Source organism: Sceloporus undulatus, chromosome 8, assembly GCF_019175285.1.
Source record: "Sceloporus undulatus isolate JIND9_A2432 ecotype Alabama chromosome 8, SceUnd_v1.1, whole genome shotgun sequence".
In the NCBI taxonomy this organism is placed as follows: Eukaryota; Metazoa; Chordata; class Lepidosauria; order Squamata; family Phrynosomatidae; genus Sceloporus; species Sceloporus undulatus.
This window is the reverse complement of record NC_056529.1, coordinates 29,969,115-29,989,638: the sequence shown is the minus strand read 5'-3', so window position 1 is coordinate 29,989,638 and position 20,524 is coordinate 29,969,115. Positions and strand designations below refer to the sequence as shown.

Genomic DNA, 20,524 nt, shown 5'->3' with positions numbered 1-20,524 from the left:
ATCTGATAATTTCAACACACTTCGGTTTCTCTATTTAACAAATGCATGTGGGGTAAATGTATGAAAAAACAACAGCAGGTACAGTCCATCTGAAGTTGGCACCAAACCACCAGTTTCATCTCATTGTTTATTGATTCTGAGTTCCAATAAGTTGTCCTCAAAACAAGTGATGGTTTACACCAATTGGTTCCTGCAGCTGTACAAAGTGTTGGAAAATACAGAAGTTTTAAGCAAACATAGTTGTTTGTGGTGCTTATGGACATACAACAAGCACTTTCTAATAGCAGCTCACTCAGACTCTTCACACAACTATGAATAGCATCCTTCTAGCCTGGAAAGATGATTTTAATCAGGTGGAATTGGAATATTAGATCTACAAATTTTTTGGGAGGGTGATCTTACATCATCTGTATACTTAAGATCATGTCATATGTAGAAAGACAAATCCACCACTTCATTTATGAGGCTCTGAGAAGTATATAGACCTACTTTTTAAAGGTACAAACTCACTCCCTTGGATTGAGTTCCTATCCGGTAACGAAATATTTACAGTATTTGCATGTAGTGTAAGTCTTAATCGCTCTATGACTCTGTCCTAGAGATTTGAGCTAAGATCATGCATTTGTTTTTAAAAAGGACTGTACAGTACAGCAAAGGAATACAGGTATCTAGTTTTTCTATTCACAACTATTCGTCTCTCAAAATTTGTATTAACCGTCCTATTAAATAGAATCCTGTTCAGACCAATGATATAAGTTACGTTGTGCTTTGACATACTGCAAACCGTCTTAAAGAATATAACATTTTCTGATCGCTGAAAAGATAAATATTTATTCCGGCTGCAACCCTAAGACATTCATTTAAACTGATACAGGCGGCCCATGTATTACACGCTCATCTAACACAGGTTTACTTTCATGTGTTGGACAAATTATGTTCTCACTAAGCATTTTCTAGGCCCTCCAATGCAATTTTATGGTGACTACAGAGTTGCATTGGAGGACCTAGAGATGAGAGAAAACACTTCTCTAGGCACTTGTAGGTCCTCCTGTGGAAGCATACCATAGAATTGCTCTGGAGGACCCAGAAAATGCCTACGGAGAACACTTCATCGTTCATTTCAGGGACGAGAAATAGGATCCCAGTTTTACAGACAAATAGTAAATAGTACTGAATAGATCCCTTGTGTAATATGTGGGACGCCTGTATAAAGAAAATACTACTTTATACAACTTTAAGGCAATTCTTAAATGGCATGTCTATCTAAAAAATCAGCTAAGATTTTTGTATCAATGTAAACAGTACAAGCATATTTAAATAATCAGAACTTACCCATAAAATGAACCATACAACTGGCATAGAGGAAGAAAGATTAATGGCGCTGGTAATGACAGTACTCAAACCTCTTCCCTAGTCTTAGCAATTTCGTTTTCCTATTGAAGGCACGCTGTAAAATCAAGAGGGTTTTCAAGCATCTCAGCCGTCGATGATCAGCAGATGGAGGAAGCAACCATTTTCTTAAAGTCGGGAAATCTTTGTCACGCTTTTCTACTGTACACGTTAATTACATTTAAATAAACTTTAAAAATGTCATACAGCATTTTAAAAACCATACTGCTAAAGAAGTGTAATTTACAAAGGAAGATAAAAGTATTTAATCTTGCTCATCGAAGTATTGGTGCCGATCTATCGTTGGTCACTGTTGGTCGGAGTTTGACAGTAGCAAAAGGGTTTTCTCCACTGCAGTAAAAGGAAAACACACAAAATAACTATCGGACAAGCATAAAATATGCAGTTCATATGTTTAAGATTCTTACAAATGAGGTGCTGTTTATATCAGGGTTGTTGGAGCTTTAAGAACCAAAAGCCAAGCAGAGGAGCATTGCCATCTCATCCCTCTTGCTGTTTCTGTAACTTAGATCAGTGCTTCTCCAGCAATCTGATGTAGGGAATTGTAGGGAATGTCTTTTTCAGTGTGACAGACTGGCTCTGAATTTGTTCCCATTGGGTACAAGTGTCTCTTTCTTGTCTGGAAACTTATCAGTGACCACCACTTTGTACTCAGAGAACATGGCACAGCAAAGAAGAAAGCCCATCGCTTTGTAACTATCATCCAATGCCAGATTCTCTTGGTAGCCGTTCTGTTGGGCTACTGGTAGCTGTTGGGGATGGAGTAGGACAGCAATGAGAACAGAGGTTGGTTGCAAATTTCAGTAACATAAATGTATTGCTTTAATGATGTTATATACACCATGTTATACCGTAGTTTACATATGTGTGTGCGTATATGTGCCTTCAAGTCACCTTTTGATTTATGGCGATTCTATGAATTTCATAGGGTTTTGTCAAGCAAGGACTACTCAAATGTGGCTTTGCCAGTTCTCTGAAACAGTTCTCTAGCCTACAACACCTGGTATTATTGGCAGTCTCCCATCCAAGTACTAACCAGAGCTGACCCTGCTTAGTTCCAAAATCAGATAAGATCTGGAGCCTTTAGGGTAGATAAGCCTATAGTTTACATGTAGCACAGCATATTATGATATATTTTGTGAGGTTGCCTGAAAATCATTCTGTAACCTTTGTAACATAAATATTGTGTAATCCAATGAGTTTCATGACAGAATGGGAATCTGAACATGGGTCCTAGTTCCACATGTTCACTATACAGTACTATTATCATGGTCCTAGTATGTGCCGTTCAGGAGGCTAGTACTGGTGGTTTCGCTTACTGTAAAAAAAAATAGCAAGGTCCATAGGAACCAAAACCATGTGAGCAGCTTTACAAGCTAGTAATATGTGGAGTTCCTGCAGCTTGCCCTGCCTGCACTCATTGCTGTCCTGACCCTTCTGCGATCTATCTTTGCTTTCCAAGGAACAAAATGGCAACCTAAATAATTTAAATTCATTTACTTAAAAATCAAAGTCTGAATTGTCCCCAAGTCAATAAAAAGTAGAATTGAGTCTTCTAATAATCTCTAACCAAGAATGACCACTATAAATTTTTAATGCTGAAAGAAGGAAGCCTACCTTAGGAAAGGGGGTTTGACAATGCCGTTCATGTCAGGTTTCTGAAAAAGGAAACAAAACGATGATTAATACCGGAAACAATATGGGTGTTGGTAGGTTATTCAGACAGTCAAACCTGTAGATCTGTTGTCACGGGCAGTTTACTGCTTCCTGTTGCTGCCATTTCATTGGTGTCAGCAAGGAGGGAGTTGAATAAGCTAAAGCAAGGCACATGAGAAACATACAAACAAGTCAATGGGTCTTGAATATTGGCAACTTTTCGTTTTACGTTGTGTTGGATTGACTTAGGATGTCCTGGAATGATACATCTCCACGGAGGCATCTGAGACATTATACCAACACAAGAAAGAGTGTGCTGTTAAAAGATTGAGGGCTTTTGTTTGTTTAGGCTTTTAATTAACTTTAAACAAAATTAAGAGTTTTATGTATCACTTCACTTTTTAAGCTGGAATCTATCCCTCTGCTATTTTCAAGCACAGAAAGTTCCAATGAAGCGGCACAGTAGAGAAAGTGCATCATCCGTTGCAGAGCTTGCAAAAGTTAACGTTTGGATTACAGCTCCTAGATTAATCTTCAGCTTTCATGGGCATTTCAGGATTGTTTTAAGACAACATACAATTTAACTAGAGGATCCATTGTATGGGAGCAACACCTCTGTATGTGAGCAAAAGGTCTTTACATACACTTCGGCATGCATTTGTGCTGTGTATATTTTTTCCAACAGTGGATCCTGACACATTAACAAGAAGCTGCTTTGAAGGGCTTCTCAACGTTGTTATTGTGATTGTGTGCCTTCAAGTCATTTCCAACTTATGTCAACCCTTAGGCGAACCTATCATGGGGTTTTCTTGGCAAGTTTAGAGAGTGGATTTATTTTGAAAGGGAAGTGTAGTGAAAGCTTTCATGCATGAAGTAGTTCGTACTGTTTGTGCCAGTATGTTTCCTGGCTTGTATTAATAACTAATAATGATCACGGCGGATGTACTCAAATTCAACCTAGAAAATGAGGAAATTGTACTAGTTAAAGACTTTCCGTAAACACTGATCAGAACGGAGAGTGTAGTCAAGAAGAAGATTAGGAATAGCGAGGGCAGCTAGGAAAGAATTAGAATTGTCCAAGGCACTGTATTACCAATTGCCTTGTATGGATGTGAGAACTGGACAGTGAAGAAAGCAGATAGGAAGAGAATAAATTCATCTGAGATGTGGTGCTGGAGAAGAGTATTGAGGAGACTGTGGATAGTCAAAAAGACACGTAATGGGGTGCTAGAACAAATCAAGCCTGAACTCTCCCTGGAAGCCAAGATGACTAGACTGAGGCTGTTGTATTTTGGCCACATAATGAGAAGACACAACTCATTAGAAACTATGATGATGCTGGGGAAGGTGGAGGGAAGAAGAAAGAATGGAAGATTGCATGCCATAGTCTCAATTGGGGAGACCATGGGCCTGAGCCTGCAGGACCTGAGGAGAGAGATAGAGGATAGGGGGGCTTGGAGACATCTATGTCAGGGTTGCTATGACCAATAGCAACAGCATACATATTTCTATACTGCTTATCAGTGCACTCAGTACTCCTTAAGCGGTTCACAATCTGTAAGCCAATTGCTGGGTACTCATTTTACCGACCTATGAAAGGATGGAAGGCTGAATGGACTTTGGACCTGTGCCTGGAATCGAACTCACAACCTTGTGGCTGCAGGACAGGCATTTCACAATGAGATCTCCATGAGTTGAGGTCGACTTGAAGGCAGCTAACAACAACAATTAATAACTAGGCTAATTTCTAAAGAATGCTGGTTGAGTATGGGGTGGTTACCCCATTCTAACCAATTATGAGTGATGTAGTTTTCAGTTCTGCTATGTCAGTTTCATACTCTGTGCATAATGTGCCTCATCTTTCTGGGAACAGAAGGTGGCACTGTGGCTCTCTTGTTCAGCTGCAAATGCTGTCAATTTCACACAGCATGAGCAAGGAAATAACCTTACTGTGGCATTTTAACAGGCAGCATTATCTTCTCACACATATATACATATCAGTATAGACCTCATCTTATTACTACTTACAGTGCAGAAATGAGACTGAATTAACACTATAAATCAATGCATACAAATAATCTCAATACGTTTCCCTGCAAACAATCTCATTACAGCAAAGTGGTAAAATCACCAAGAGAATTGGGCAGCTTAAAAACAGCATTTTTCAATGTGGTGGATTGTTCCTCAGTGCCATCCTGAGATCTGCGTTTGGGGAATCTGATTATCTGCTGAATTCATGGTTCTCCCATTGGCCTGTGATAAACATTTTCTTTGTACAGATGTCTGCAGGGGATTTTAAATGTATACCTGGCTTAATCAAATATTTGTGGTATAAAAGTATGCAGCAAAGACTGCTGGGGCAATCTTGCTGGGTCAAATGAGTATCTCCTTGCCAATACTTAGCAAGTTAAATTGCAACTAATGCTATGATCCTAAGCACATTAATCCTACCGAAACCACTTGTAATTAGTTCCCAATGAACAACCAGGATCCAGATAAACCATACAGCTAGTTCTCATGTGCCAAAGGAGCTGTGGTTTTTTGTTTCCCCATCTTTTTGTTGTTGTGTGTCAAAGTCATTTCTGACTTGTGACCCTTAAGGTGACTAAGGGACCTCAGGCAAGTCACACACTCTCAACCTCTGAGGATGGCAATGACAAACTCCCTTCAGTTGCTGTAACTGTTAATTATTTAATTCTGTCCTACTAGTTCTCTGTTTATTTTAGGTAAAATAACTTAAGTTCAAATTCTATCGAACAATTAATTTGATAGAAAGTTGGACTTTAGAGAAAATCGATTATGAATTACATGCATATAGAGTTTATCAGCATCTAATTTGTCTCTTTATATGAGCTTTTGTTCTAAAAAGGAGTTTCTTAGAAAAAGTGTTTGAAGCCATAAAAGGAAACATCAAACTAAATGCAATATGCATTTTTCCAAACGTGTTTTGAAGATAATCTCTATAGGCTAATTTCTAATAGCAGTAACTATCATGCAAATAAGTGTACAAAGGCAAGGTGGATGTAACCTCATATATTTCATGCAATTATTTCCATCCCACTTTGGGATTCATAGATAAGTAAATGAAACTTCAGAAGGCAATATTCAAAACTCACAGGTGCCATGTTTTCTGGTTTGGCCGCTGGACTTTTAACAGTAGTACTTTTTGAAGGCTCCACTCTTGCTTCTGAAGATGTTCTTGACTGCCCAGTTACCAAATAGTCTGCTGGAGGAAGGACAACTCCACTTCTCTCTGTTAAGTTCACTGAGCTGACACTTCGGATGTGTGCAGGACTAAAGGAACGAAAACCAGTAAGAAAAATCTACTCAACCTAGTAAGAAACAATGTCAGTTCAACTTCACCGTGAGCTTCCTTAAGGTTTCTAAACTACCCTACCTTCTCTGAAACCTGTCGTTGGAAGTGCCTTCAAGAGCATTAAAGTTGCTATAGTTTCTCAATAAGACTCCATTTCTGGAAATGTTTTGCCTTATCTTATCATCTTATCTTATGTCTATTGGTATTGTACAACCTAGACAAGGAGTGGGCAAATGTGGTGCGACAAATGTTTTGTGCCTTCAGCTCCCATAATGATCTAGCTTATAAAGCCAATGGGGAAGGGTTATGGGAGCTGGAGTCCAGTGTCTGGAGATCACAGCTTGCCCACCCTAAGGCCTGTTACAGACTGCCAAAATAAAGCTGCTTCGGGTCTCTTTGGAGGTATGCTATTTAAATTATGCATGCATCGTAAGAATTCAGAAGCTGCACCAAAGCTGCACTCCAGTGCTTAGGAATGGAGTGTGGCTTTGGCGCGACCTCTGGACTCTTAGGACCCATGCATCATTTAAATAGCATACCTCCAAAGAGACCCGAAGCATCTTTATTTTGGCAGTCTGTAACAGGCCTTGTTAGACTAAACAATTTGGCATTACATATGTCTGCCTCTTTGTGTTTTGGCTGGACTGCTATGTTCTGAGTTGGCTCTACTGCACAGAAAGCGGTTTGTCCTCCAGAGTCAGGGTTACAGTGGGAAAGAGTTTCCTTAACACACTTGAGCTAAATTTTACTCTATTGTTCATGTTCTAGGGAGCAATGGATTCCATGAGCATAGACAAGTTGTCTGCAAGTAGAGACATGCGTAAGCAAGCATGGTGCCAAGAAAGCACAGTAATAGTATAAAACAAGGCCATGTTGAATGCTTGTGTGTTTTTAAAAAAACACAAAGCTTGAAAACATTAAAAGATTTGATACAAATCTTAGTTAAAATAATATTACCTTGGCACAGGGACATGGATTGTCTCCTCAACAGGTTCTTCCAGTGGCTTTGTATAGGATGATGGGAACCATCCTTTCCTAGAAAAGAACAATAACAATAAATTGAAACAAGTCACTATTTTATAGAAGATGTAAAGCATACTTTTTAAAGCAAAAACACTGTATGGAATAAGAGATATTCGTCAATAGCTGATAGTTAATATACTTCATTCAGATTCAAAAGCAATACAGTTCTGTATGCCATTGCTGTGAAACAGCAATCAGAAAGGTCTATTGTCATCACGTCTTGTTTGTGGGCTTCAGAGTATATTACATGTTCTTAATTATGATTTTAAAATTATAAAACTGGCCCAACATCATTCTTTTGTCTTCTGACACTTCTCAGACTTTCCTACAACGAAAAAGCTCCAGGATATTAAAACACCATTAACAATATTGGGGATGCTTTGATTGAGAATTCCTGCATGGCACAGAGGTTGGACTGTGGTCTTTTCCAACTCTACGATTCTATGGTAATATACAGCAAGTAGACAAAATGTTGACTTTCATAAAGTGTATTGGGGTCTGCTGAAGATGACTTTAAGCATATGCAAATCTACTCAGAAGTAAGCCTCATTAAGTGGCAGCCTAACTTACACTTTAGTAGCATCATGTTCTCCGTACAGCCAGCCATCCCTTTCCTCAGACACAAGTAGCGTGATGATATCTCCCTGTGCAAAACTAAGCAGAGTCTTGTTACTCCCAGCAGTGTGTGGAAAGATGGTTTTAACTTTCTGCCTCTTCATTATGTTTAGTCCTGTGGCAACCGAGGTTGATCGTGATAAACTGGAATCATCAGCATGATCTAATTAAAAAGAAGGAAAAAAGATCATAAGCGGAACATCATAGTCATCGTCACAGTGTTTTTCCTGTACTTTTTAAAATCAAGCAATTTAGGCTTAATTATGATTAATAGCTACATAAAATAATATGGAATAATATTAATACAGTGAGCACTTCGTATCCACTGATTTCTGATTTTATTTGTAAAAGCAGTAAAAACTCAAATATGTGAGCCATGAAAAGAAGGTCTACTTGCTAAGCTTCTTCTCCTCTGTAACGTCTAATTTTAAATTCGCAGACAAACATTTTGGATGGAAGACTATCCAGTTATGTAGCCTAAAGTATACAACTCTCCCAGCCAAGTGCTATCATGACAAACTACTTTTGTTTTCTATCTTAGGTAGTCATTTTCTAAACTACCGTTTGACTAATAACATCATTTAAGCTTTGAAACGAACATAGGTCTATGCCATGACTCTGGAATGGCAAGGATCTTAGTCAAGGTTGCTCAGTGTGCAATCCTATGCATATTTTTGGAATAGTAACAAGTTTGTAATCCTATGTCTATTTGCTCATGTCAATAGATATTGCGTGAGTGGGCTTTATTCTTAAATAGGCACACACTGGATTGTAGCCTAAAGTGGATTCAACAGGGTAATATTTGTACAACATCTTTTTCTAAGGCATAAGTCAAGTCAATTAAAATACTTATATTCTTACAAACAAAGCACTTGAACACATACACAAAAATCCCACCTGTTGTGTGGTTTAATCTCTCAGAAGATGCTTTTGACGCCACTGATGGATTAAACATATCCACCAAAGGACTAGTATAGGCTCTCCCTGTAGGCGCAGGGGGCACTTTGGGGGAACTTCTGTGAAGTGAATCATAGCTGTTTCCAACCTAAAAACACAAAGTTAACATGCCATGAAATGCCATGAAAAGAAATGCCATTAAAAATGGTAACATCTATTTACTTTACAAATGCAAACAGAATTAGCTAGCTGAAGAACGCTCTTTTTAAACTTGATATGGAGGTAGGGAGAAAAACAGGGCCTACAGACGGTGGTTAATCCAGATTAGAGTAGACATTGAATCAGTAGGATCTACCTAAAAAGTGACTATCCACTTAGCAATTGATTGAATGGGTCTATTCTAATTGGGACTAATAGGATGTCAGCAAATCGTTGTTGTTGTTGTTGCTGTTATTGTTGTGTGCCTTCAAATGGTTTACGATTTCTGGCAACCCTAAGGTGAACCTATCATGGGGTTATTAAGGGATATTCAACCTATAACATAGGATTATTAATTCCAGAAGTAATATGCTACCAACTGCCAGCATGAACAGGAGCTGAATGTTTTCTTCATGTCTTCCATGTGTGGCATTTACTGTGTTAAACAGAAATATGGAGAGAGTCTGATCCAGTAAAGTTATTGCTATGTTCTTTAATCCTTTTATATGTTTACTGAAGTGAGCATTTAAAAAAGAAGGAATGTATATGTATGTTGCCAGACTTTAATTCTTTGTTGATGATCAAGGCTTTCCATCCATTCCTAAGTAAAGATTATGATCCTAGGCCTAGGTCTAATCGCTAGAAATGAAGTTGCTATTTTGGTGGGTTCAAATATGTCGCTGGAATGTCGGTTGCAAAGGCTCAGCCAAAATGACGGACAATAGAGCAGAAAAGGGGGAAAGCTCAGAACACATTTTTCAGATACATTTTCCAAACCAAAAACATGAGACACTTTTATTTTTACAAAAGGAGAGGACTATAGACTTGTTGTATCTTGATACAGTAATTATAAAAAGGGAGGCACTGGGCAGATGCAGATTGTTGAGCAGGGATGGAAAAATGCATCTGCTGAACCTCCTCCTCCTCCACAAATCCTAATAATACTTGAGCCTTAACCCCTTTTGAATCTTGTCACCTACCTCTTTTTGTACTCCTCACTACAAAAATGTTTTTAAAACAGACAGTGATATCAGTGGCAATAGCAGTCTCAGACTGAGGTGCAATCCACTTGTGGAGGTGAAGACCAATGCTGCAATGCACTTGCTTCTCATAGTATGAAAACACAACTTTCAGAATTTGTCTTAGGTGCTGCTTTAGAAATAATCCCATCAAGTCGTTTCTTAAGACAATGATTTGTTTACACCTTAATGCCCTGTCTGCCCCAACCACTGCTCAGCATTTAGGAGAGGAAGGCTTTTAATAAAACAGAACTCCTTACCATATTGTTTCTCTCTATCATTGGCGATGGCAAAGGCGTTCCAGATACTGGAGTGGAGGCAGGGGTCTTTATCTCTTCTATCATAGTCATGATTTTCTCTGGCACTTTGGTAGCATCGCTGCAGGTTTCCAGCCATCCAGGTAACTTGGCATTAAGTAACTCTGAGCACTATAAGCAATACAAAAGTATATACTTTTCAGATTCAGTATTTAAAATGGCAACAAATTACACAGTGACTTTGATCCATGAATGCAGACATATTTAGTTCAAGGTTTCTGTCAAACTCTATGGGGGAGTCAACGTTCTGCAACATGTTGTTTTATTCAACGTTCTGCAACATGTTGTTTTATTCAGTACAGAAAACAAAGCAATGTAGGGCTTCAAATTCAAGTCCCTGTACAAGAATAATAATAATGTCGGTGTTGTATAAGTTCCCATTATATAGTAAGGGTGACAAACAAAAAACTGCCATGTCTTATGCAATGTGTTTTGAGTTTGCTTTGCAGGTACTATATCCCCCATTTTCATATACCATTATCAATAGGGCATTCTTAAGTGATTTCTCATAGACGATAAAGTATAGCCCATGAAAACAATGTGGCTGTTAAAGGCCATATAGGTCTATAGCTTCAGCATCCTCTCATTTTCATTTGGCAACTGTGATTCTCTTCTCATACTCACCTCTACATGGTAATACTTCATATGTTGGGCAAAACTGCAATGTTTGTCAACCAGAAAGCAGAATCTTTTTTTCTCTTCAAGTAGAGCCTCTCTGCAGCCTTCAGCAATAAATCTTTGGATATCATTTTGTCGAGAACTGACCGTTTCCAAAAACTAAATAAAGTATTAAAATACAGATTTAGACAGAGTAAACCGGATACATTCTTCCGGCACAACTTGATTCTAATAGTAACGGTAGCATCTCATCTTAAATCAGTCTAAAAGAGCATCTAAAAATGATTTTGTCTACTCTTGATCTTGAGCAAATGATAGAAATATCCCTGGTCTTAAAATGCATTTATTCCCTTCTATGTCTATTAATCTACAGAATATCCAGTTAGCTTTTTCCTTCCAAGGGATGTAAGATTGCTGATATGCAAAATACCTATAAATATTATTATCTGTGTGGTAAATTAAGAGAACATCATTCTGAGACATCAGGATACATCCCTTGCTCTTGGATAAATGGGGCAGGTGAGACTGAAAACAAGAAGTACTATATATACTCACTTCCGTTTCTTTATGCTCATATTTTGTTGCATTCCTTCCTCCTTGACTTTTCCTTCTAATTTTCTTCAGTTCAGCCTGCGATTTTTCCAAAGAATCCAGTTTGCTTCGATGTTCATTCTGATATCTTTTCAAAGTTGCCTGAAATTCAAATGGAGGTCTTCTATAAAACAATTCTACCAGGAACTCTATTTTAAGTTACTTCTTAAAAGACACTGTTCCCAACCATTGGGAATCTTCCTGAATTAATTCCCCCCCCAAACATAAACGTCTGATATCCAAATATACTTACATTCATGTACTTTACATCTAGTTCAGTTTTCTTCTCCAGCTCAGATATAATCTCTTTATGGAATTTCTTGAACTTTAGGAGTAAACAGACGACAGTCAAAATGTTAATAAACACATAAAAAATTAATAGTAGTAGCAGCAGCTTTAAAACTGTGGTAAATGGTTTTTATTTTAGCATTGAACAATGTATAATATTAAAGAAGTGTGTACTTACACTTTCATCTAGCCTGTCATTTAGTTTCTTCTGTGCAATAGAAATTTCGATGAGAACGTGACCTGTTGACAAACAAAATTCAGTGTACTTTAGAGATGAGTGCATTTTGGTGATGAAGACTTTGGGAGAAATTCAGTAAAACAATATATTACAGTGTGGAGAATATCCGGAAAGTCATTCAAAATCCCTTGTTACCAAGAGCAAAACTATCTTTCAAGTCAACAGTATTTGGTCTCAATTAAATGCAATAGCTATTTGATCTGAATATATTTTTACACACACAATAGCTCTTTATATACACACGAAATGTATATTAACTGAATATACTATGAGCAGAGTAGAACTATGTTGGCTATCCCTTCCCCAAAATCCCAGGTACTGATTGGTTTTGTTCATACTCTGCATTCATACAACTGGGATTCTCCTTCTCATCTGTATTTCCATCCTGTACACAGTTCAAACATGTTTGAAGAGTCACAAACTCTCCTGCTGTAAACAACTTGCCCAAAGCACTGCTCACCACAAATACATTTCCTCTATGTATAGAGAGATCTAGCACCTTTGAGACTACTGAAACAAAGAAAGTTGGCAGCATGAGCTTTCATAGATCCTTTGCTCTTGTCCCTAAGTTTTACTCTTGACTTATCCATGGCTCTGTAATCTTGGCTCCAAAACTTGCTCTCAGCTTATACATGAAGTTGATTTATATTTAAGTATATATATGATACGAAGTAAGTCACTGAACCTCTTTTTCAAGTGCATTCCTCCCATATTCCTTATTGTTTTAGCAGCGAACTGTTGAGGTCTAAATTATACCTGCCTTTCCTCATCTAACACATTAGTTGGCAGTCTCTCTGCCTCGGGTCCTCCACCTGTAAAACAAGAATACTTGTAACCTAGGTTGCCAGTGAAAGTAGGGATTAGGCTGGGTGTAATCCTGCTGGCGTTTATTAATGGGCAAGTTCCACCTACTTAAATGGGAACGATGAGTGAGCAACTCTGGCCAGGATCCCGGCTGTGACCATTAACTTTGTTAGCTTTAAGTACTGTATGTGCATATCTGAAAACGTAACGAAGCAACGACGAAAACTTAAATCTACAATGTAAAACAGATTGGTTAATTTAAACTAGTTTAATGAAGAGTAAGATTCAGACCCTGCAAACTATTTAAAAGAACTTTCTTTAGTTTGGCTTAGACAGTACATGCTTTGGAGAATTTGCTGCCACAGCAACACACTCCACCAACACTTGGCACATTTGGGAAGATTAATGCAACTGAGTTGGGAACTTGAAGTCCTGACACCTATTCAACAAGGTTGCGCTCTGGCTCAACTCTCCGCACCCTCGGACACTCCCTTCCTCTGGCTTTTCCTGCCACGGCCGTGTAAATGTTCAATAAAACAACTCATTCACCTGGTGGGTCAAGACTGGAAAACCTGACTTTCAGATGTTATTCTGGTCTCAGTAGCAGCGCTCAGACTGACTTCGCTCTCAGAGCAATTGGGTGTGACTGCATTTCCTGAAAACTGATTTGAAGGTCTAACATGGCTGGGAGACGAAAGCAAACATCTGAAGTTGCTTATGTATTTTGTATTATGTTGTTTATGTGGACTCCCCCTCGCACTTCTATAACCCCCGCTAAGAGCCTCATTGTCACAATGAAGATGCCGGTATCGGCTTACCTATTTCCTCTTGTGCCAGGAGTCAATATTTTGACAATGAAACCATAGCAATTTCAGTACACAGTGCGATGTAAATAGTAGGGCAGAATTGGGCTCTTTTATGTAAATGTCAAATATTTCCACAGTTGGCAAATCTGGAGAATTTTAAACTCACGTTATTAAGCCAAAGCTTACGGAAAAACATTGTATGGTATGGCAGTTTTGTTTGCAACAGGAACTCTCTCTCTCTCTCTCTTATGCGCTGCAGCCAGGAAAACGCAGAAGTACGGACGGAGCTAGATTCTCTCTTTCGACTATAGACTTGTGGTGGGAAAGTGGGGTATTAATAACTCAGAAAATACTGGACAAAAACAGGTGCGCAATGTTAAATAATATGTGATAGTGGAATGTTACATAAACAAGATGACAATGCAACCATATAAAACAATTAATGACTGTATACATCCGATACATATATCAGGATCATTTCTCCAGCTTCTGAGTGTTTTCCCACTCGCACAGCAAGCCTGCCTTTGCACTTTCTTCCTTGATCTTTCTTAGTTGTTCCAGGTCTGGGAAGTTTTCTGATAGTATGGTGTCATCTGCATATTTTAGATTATTGATATTCCTTCCTCCTATTTTCACTCCTCCTTCTTCTTTGTCCAAGTCTACTTTTCTTACACTGTTCTGCATATTGCAACTGCATATTGTAACAGGCCAGTCTAGGTGTTGAAAATTAGCCCTAGATAAGATTGCCAGGGTTTGCCCATCCCTAGCCAAGGCCCATGAAAGAGAATGAAGTATTTTGCTCACATTAAAGTACTGCATATTTTGTTTTCATGGTTGTCTGGACTGATTTCCTAAGCAGAAGATACTGGCAAAGATGGGTGGAGGAATTTATTCAACTCAAAAAACAATCACGTAAGTCGGAGGAATTTGCAAATTAGCTTTAAAAATATGACTGACAAAAAGAAAATGCCAAAGGGTTGGAAAGGAGGCTTTATTGTCTTCGGTCCCCAATGCTTGGAAATTAAAGTGTTGACGGACACATTGCCCAGCCCATTGAAAACATATTTTCCTATTTTTAAACCAGGCCAAGAGGCCACATGGCATTTTTTGGTTGAGCCTGAGCAACAACTGCAGTGCCTCCTAAAATATTAGCTGTGTCTAATCAATTTAATGACACTCAGTCAGAACCGGGAAAGAAGAACAAACACGCCAAGTCACCGCCGCGTGTCGTTCCTAAAAGTATGATCTATGCTGAGGGAAAAATGCCAGTGAGAAGAAGGAAAACAAGTGCCAATGAGGAAGGAGAAATGCTATTTCGGTTTAATTTACAATGAGGTTTCTTCAGAAATTACTATGGATTACCTTTTTGTTCCAGGTATGATTTTACACCTTGAGCACCAGAATGGTGTAGTGGTTTGAGTTTTGATTTATGACTCTGGAGACCAGGGTTCAAATCCAAGACTCAGCCATGGAAACCCACTGGGTGAACTTGGGCAAGACACATCTCAGCCTCAGAGGAGAGCAATGGCAAACCCTCTTTGAAGAAACATGCCAAGAAAAAAGCCTATGACAGCTTAGCCTATGGGTTGTCAGAAGTCGGAAAAGACTTGAAGGCACACAACATCATATGATTCTATGCTAATAAATGGATGCATATTACAAGTTTAAAATAATTCTTAACAGAAAGTCTTTAATGCAAAGAACTCTATGCGTGTTCAGGTTTTTCTGCTCCTCTTCCTATTGCAGTTTGTGGCAGCTCTTGTAAAGCCACTCCTGAGACCTGGGGGTTATCCTATGGTATGGCGCACCACAAGTTGTTGTCTCTCCCTGCCATGCTTCAGCTTCACTCCCTTTCACAGAAAAATGCATGATGTTTTAGATCCAATGAATAGCATCAACTGCTCCAACATAGGCCACGCTAGCCCTGTCAAAGCCTAAATGAATAAATTGCTTCTGCATACTTCAAAGGTAAATAAAACTCAAGAACAAAAGGAAAATCTCATTATTGACCAACCACAGGCCTGAACATGCCCCAAAACCTGGACTTTGTTTAAGCGGGTTGGTAAAAGACGTTCGCTCGAGTGGACAGGTCCCTGCTTGTTCAATAAGAGCCAGTCAAAGCAAAACATATATGACCTCATTGCATTGATTTTGAGCCATGGCTTCCAGCACTGGAGTGCTCCTGACGTATCCAAGAAGGCGGAAATGTCAGGTTACAGACACCTCCTTTCTACTTCATGTGATATTTGTGCATAAATAAGACACATCAAGAAAGTACAACTAGTGGTGGAACACCAATGTAAAATAGATATGCTGAGACATATTTAGCTAACAGACATGCCCAGCCGCATGAATTCCTGATATTAATATCTAGAAAGTGGCTATTTCTAGAGCCTCTAAAGAGATGGAATCTCTCCTCCAAGGAAGGAGAAAAATGCAGAACCAACGGAGGGAAGGGAGAAATAAATTCTACAATGGTTAACTGTCTTCAAAATATATGCATTTCAAGAGTCAAACGAAATGTGGTTGTTCCAGAGGCATTTGTTTAAATCCAGGTTTTCTACCAGCACAAAAAAAGCAGGTGATGTGTTTGTTCAGTTTTTCAAACAAAATGTGTAAATGGGTGAAAGAAGGTGAATTGTTGTAGCTGAGCATATTCAGGCATTGGAAGTCATCTAAGCAGAATAACTGAGTAGCACAGAGGGAGAGATTACACCAAGCCCTTTCCGTTCAGTTGTACTTTTTAGGTGACTCTGGCAGGTTGGATTGAAACAAATGGATCTCTGCTATCATGTCTAATTCAGTCCTCATTAGTCTACGAATCCTTTGAAGAGATTCGTAAACTCTTATGTTAAAATATAAACTGATTTTGTACATTATGCTGCTATACAGTTCATGACAATGAAACTTTAGTTTCTTTCAGCAAAAGTTAATATGAGCTGGCATATGAGCTGCTACTGGGTCACCAGAATGTCTTTTCATGCAGCATTGGAAATCCTCCGCATGCTAAGTGCCCTTGCTATATTTGGACCATTCCTCTACTCAAAGCACTACTTGGCTATAGAAAGAATGTTGGAATATGGTATTTGTCACAACTGGTAGCATATGCTGCACACAGTCAAGTTTTTAAAAAGGCCCATGGACTACTCATCATAAATGTCAGTGAGAGAAAACACCTCCGAGGCAAAGAGATGCATGTCCTATGAATACTAAGAACACACCCACTAGAGATGTTGTCAACTCTTCCCTCCCAGAGGGTACGTATGTCATTGCGCATATGACTGCAGATGCATTCTGCCATGATGAGTGTGTGTTTGTGTACATAAGCTTCTGCCAGTATCCATTTGTGTGGGTGTGACTGCAGAAAATAAACCAGAAGATAAGAATGCATTCACGAGTAATGCCCCAATTTGCATGTCCCTAACATTACTTTGTAGAGGGCCACCACCCTTACACCAAAGATAACAAAACATACTGTGCATGATGTACAGGTATAAGTAGGTTCCAGTGCTGACTGAGACCTTTGGATGTCAGGTTTTTTAGCAAATGCCAAAAATGGGATTCATACGCATGGCTACTGTCATGTCTTGTTCGACATGCTACACTGCGATATGCGTTTAAACTTTAGACCCTATTAATATATACTGTTTATTACATATTGCTGCTGCCTCTCTATCCATGAAGACATTAACCTCCAATTTCTCTGGAGGATACTAATGAATAAAAATGTAGAGCTAGCTAAAAGAAGCAACAATTCATGGCAGGGTAAGAAGCTCCTTGCTTCTTCAGAGATCTGTTGTTATCGAAACAAGCCAGAAGGTACATGGACTGTTGTGCTGGGTAGAATCCACATAGAATCCACATAGTAAATAGGCAGATAATCAACAGGATGTAGTTAAAATCTTGGCATTCCTTCTTCATGATGCTTAAGATAATCAGCTTGATAAGGAATGAATCTTGATGTTGAAAATCAAAACTCTGGAGCCTAATTCCCACAGGCCTTGGGGAGGGGGAATACGTAAATGCCTCTCTCCAGCAGGGTTGTTCTGCCACATTCCTTCTCTCATTAGGGCACTAAAATGAGAGGGCATTCAAATGTAGTAATGTTAATCTCACCTGAAACATTTTTGCACACTGCAGTCTAAGCAAAAGAATGTGACGGCCAGCACAGGAATCTGGTAATAAATTAGCAATGCTTCCAATGTTTTGAGTATGTAGGTAAAATGCTGTAGGTAGAACAGAGTCGGTGGGCCTGAATAGATAGGCCAAAATAAAGCTGCTTTGGGTCACTTTGGAGGTATGCTGTTCAAATGATGCATGCATCCTAAGAGGCCGGAAGCCACACCGCTTTGGTGCAGCTTCTGGCCTCTTAAGATGCATATGTCATTTAAACAGCCTACCTCCAAAGTAACCCGAACAAGCTTTATTTTGGCCTGTCCGTTCATGCCCAATATTGTTAAGGAAAAACCTTTACCTTTAGAACAGAGAAAAACATTTGCATCCTACTAATCCAACACAATGAGAGGGACTGAATGCAACTGAAAATCTAGCTCAGTGAAGAGAGACTGGTGTCTAATAGACAACCACCACATCAAAGTCCATTAAATATATGCAGTTAAAAGATAACATGTTGAAAAGAACCCCAAAACTACTTATCTTGCTTCACCAACTACAATGAAGTCTGTCAGATATCGGCTAAATCAGACGTAAGATTGCGTTTTTATTCCTTCTAATGATATTGCTCAAAATGTTCTACAGAATACAGTCAAATCCAGTTAATAGCATCAGAAAGTAAAGCACATAGTAGTGCATAATTCACATCCCTTGTAATGCTGATATGTCAAGCAGGAGTATAGTAGGATGGATTAATTAGAGTACTACACAGTAATACCTTTAAGAAGTTGTCATTTTAATTCTGGTTTAATGGAAAGGTGATAGACTCACTCTTTGGTTATCCTGACAGACTGTAAGGTCTCCTTTCAGCCGCAGATTACTCCGAAAGGTCAGAAGCAACCACAGGGAAAGCTATTTCAGATTTAAAACTCTCATTTGTTTCAGAAGGGTGATGGGAAAACTTTAATACAATGCTTGACTGCAGCAAGAACTTGCAGGTATCAGGCCCTTGGAAGGCTTTCAGAACCTGTTGCTGGTGATGGTGGTAGATGGATGCAAAATTTAATATCATTAGCTGGCAATTATTAATATCCCCTCTGGAAACTGTGTTATTCAACACAGCTATATCCTTGAAGGTGGAAGTTACAATTCAGCTTTGCTCAAGTGAAGCATGGACATTGACTCAGGAGGCTGCTATGATTCAACCCCTCTTCCCCATTTTAGGCAGAATTTGCTGATGCAGAGGCTCTGCACAAAGAAAGCTTTTCATTATATACATTTGTCCTCCCTCCTGCAACACATTCCTCTCAAAGCCTTCTTACTCATCTCCTGTCATTTCTTCTCCCATTCTGCTTTCCTATTTAACTTGGACCCTATTCCTCTCAACTGCCTGTTTCTTTTATTCATCCCTCCGGCTGATTTTACATTCATTTTCTCTTATAACAATTTCTTTTTCTTATTAATAGATTAACATGAGTCACCTGTATAAGTTTTATTAAATATGTGATTATAAATACATTAAGTGCAGAGAAGAGTTTCAGAAAAGCTTCATATCTTTGTAATTGTTTTCTATATAGAAAAACTTTCATTGACTTTTGTGGTTGTTGTATACCTTCACATCCTTTCTGACTCATGGCAACCCTTTGGCTCAGAGAGTGTTATTTGCTTAAGGTTACCCAATGGGTTTCCATAGCTGAGCAGAGATTTGAACCCTGGTCTCCAGAGTCATAGTCCAACACTCAAACCACTATACTATGCTGGCTCTCTATGATCCATTACAAAATAATGGCTCAAAGGACAAAGCACCATTGCTGTAGTATAGCAGCTTGGATGCTTCAAAGGCTAAAACGCACAAGGAAATTCATTAAAAATACAATGTTTAAAATATAAACAATTATGTAACTTGCTATTAATGTACTAGAAATTCAGCTTTCTCACAGAACTCCAAAGACGTCACCAGGAAGCTTCGTAGTATTTAATAACCGAACAGAAGAACATACTATGTTGTTTAGAAAACAGTGGTTCAGAGTAGGTATTATTCACTGCAAATATACCAGCAGAACAAATTTAGGGAGCTGTGTGTTCTTGCTGGACGCAGCCAGTTCCTTGCACATGACTCAATTCTCACAAGAGCAGCATCACACACCAAGGATATCTGAAAACTCAAATGTGTAATTGGGTGCATCTTTAGAGCTCTCACTGCTATGTCGATTTCCCCCCCAAAAGGCTACAGAACTGAAATTGAAACCTTAATCTCTTAAGGGATTGAACATTAATTATGAGACACTGGGAAAATGGAAATATGAGCACAGATTTAGAAGCACAGATTTCTAAATACTAACCGACTGTGCAAGATCAATATTATAGAAACCCCTCATGTTGCGCTATTCTATTTTGTTACCACTGTTGTGCCTTCAAGTTATTTCTGATGAACCAAGGTGAACCTATTACGGGTATTTCTTGGCAGAATTTGTTCAGATGGGGGTTTGACTTTGCCTTCCTCTGAGGCTGAGACTTGCCCAAGTTCACCCAGTGGGTTTCCATGGCCAAATGGGGATTTGAATTCCGGTCTCTCAGTATCCTAGTCCACTATAGTCCAGTATCCACTCACTACA

The 20,524-nt window shown here is 38.9% G+C and overlaps 1 protein-coding gene across 6 annotated transcripts in view; it reads right to left on the bottom strand.

Annotated features, from left to right (window-relative positions):
- Nucleotides 1-90: 90 nt before the first annotated feature.
- The window catches only part of BAIAP2L1 (BAR/IMD domain containing adaptor protein 2 like 1), a 48,613-nt gene continuing 28,179 nt past the window's right edge, over nucleotides 91-20,524 (bottom strand). For all 6 annotated transcript variants that reach the window (XM_042438123.1, XM_042438121.1, XM_042438120.1 and 3 more), the window contains exons 4-14: nucleotides 12,127-12,188; nucleotides 11,914-11,985; nucleotides 11,625-11,762; nucleotides 11,076-11,228; nucleotides 10,395-10,562; nucleotides 8,918-9,065; nucleotides 7,976-8,183; nucleotides 7,340-7,417; nucleotides 6,183-6,360; nucleotides 3,028-3,068; nucleotides 91-1,740 (exon numbers count right to left, since the gene is read on the bottom strand). In XM_042438123.1, coding sequence (XP_042294057.1) covers nucleotides 1,665-1,740; nucleotides 3,028-3,068; nucleotides 6,183-6,360; nucleotides 7,340-7,417; nucleotides 7,976-8,183; nucleotides 8,918-9,065; nucleotides 10,395-10,562; nucleotides 11,076-11,228; nucleotides 11,625-11,762; nucleotides 11,914-11,985; nucleotides 12,127-12,188 — 1,322 coding nt within the window. In that variant the 3' untranslated portion in view covers nucleotides 91-1,664. The remainder of the gene's footprint in view (nucleotides 1,741-3,027; nucleotides 3,069-6,182; nucleotides 6,361-7,339; nucleotides 7,418-7,975; nucleotides 8,184-8,917; nucleotides 9,066-10,394; nucleotides 10,563-11,075; nucleotides 11,229-11,624; nucleotides 11,763-11,913; nucleotides 11,986-12,126; nucleotides 12,189-20,524) is intronic.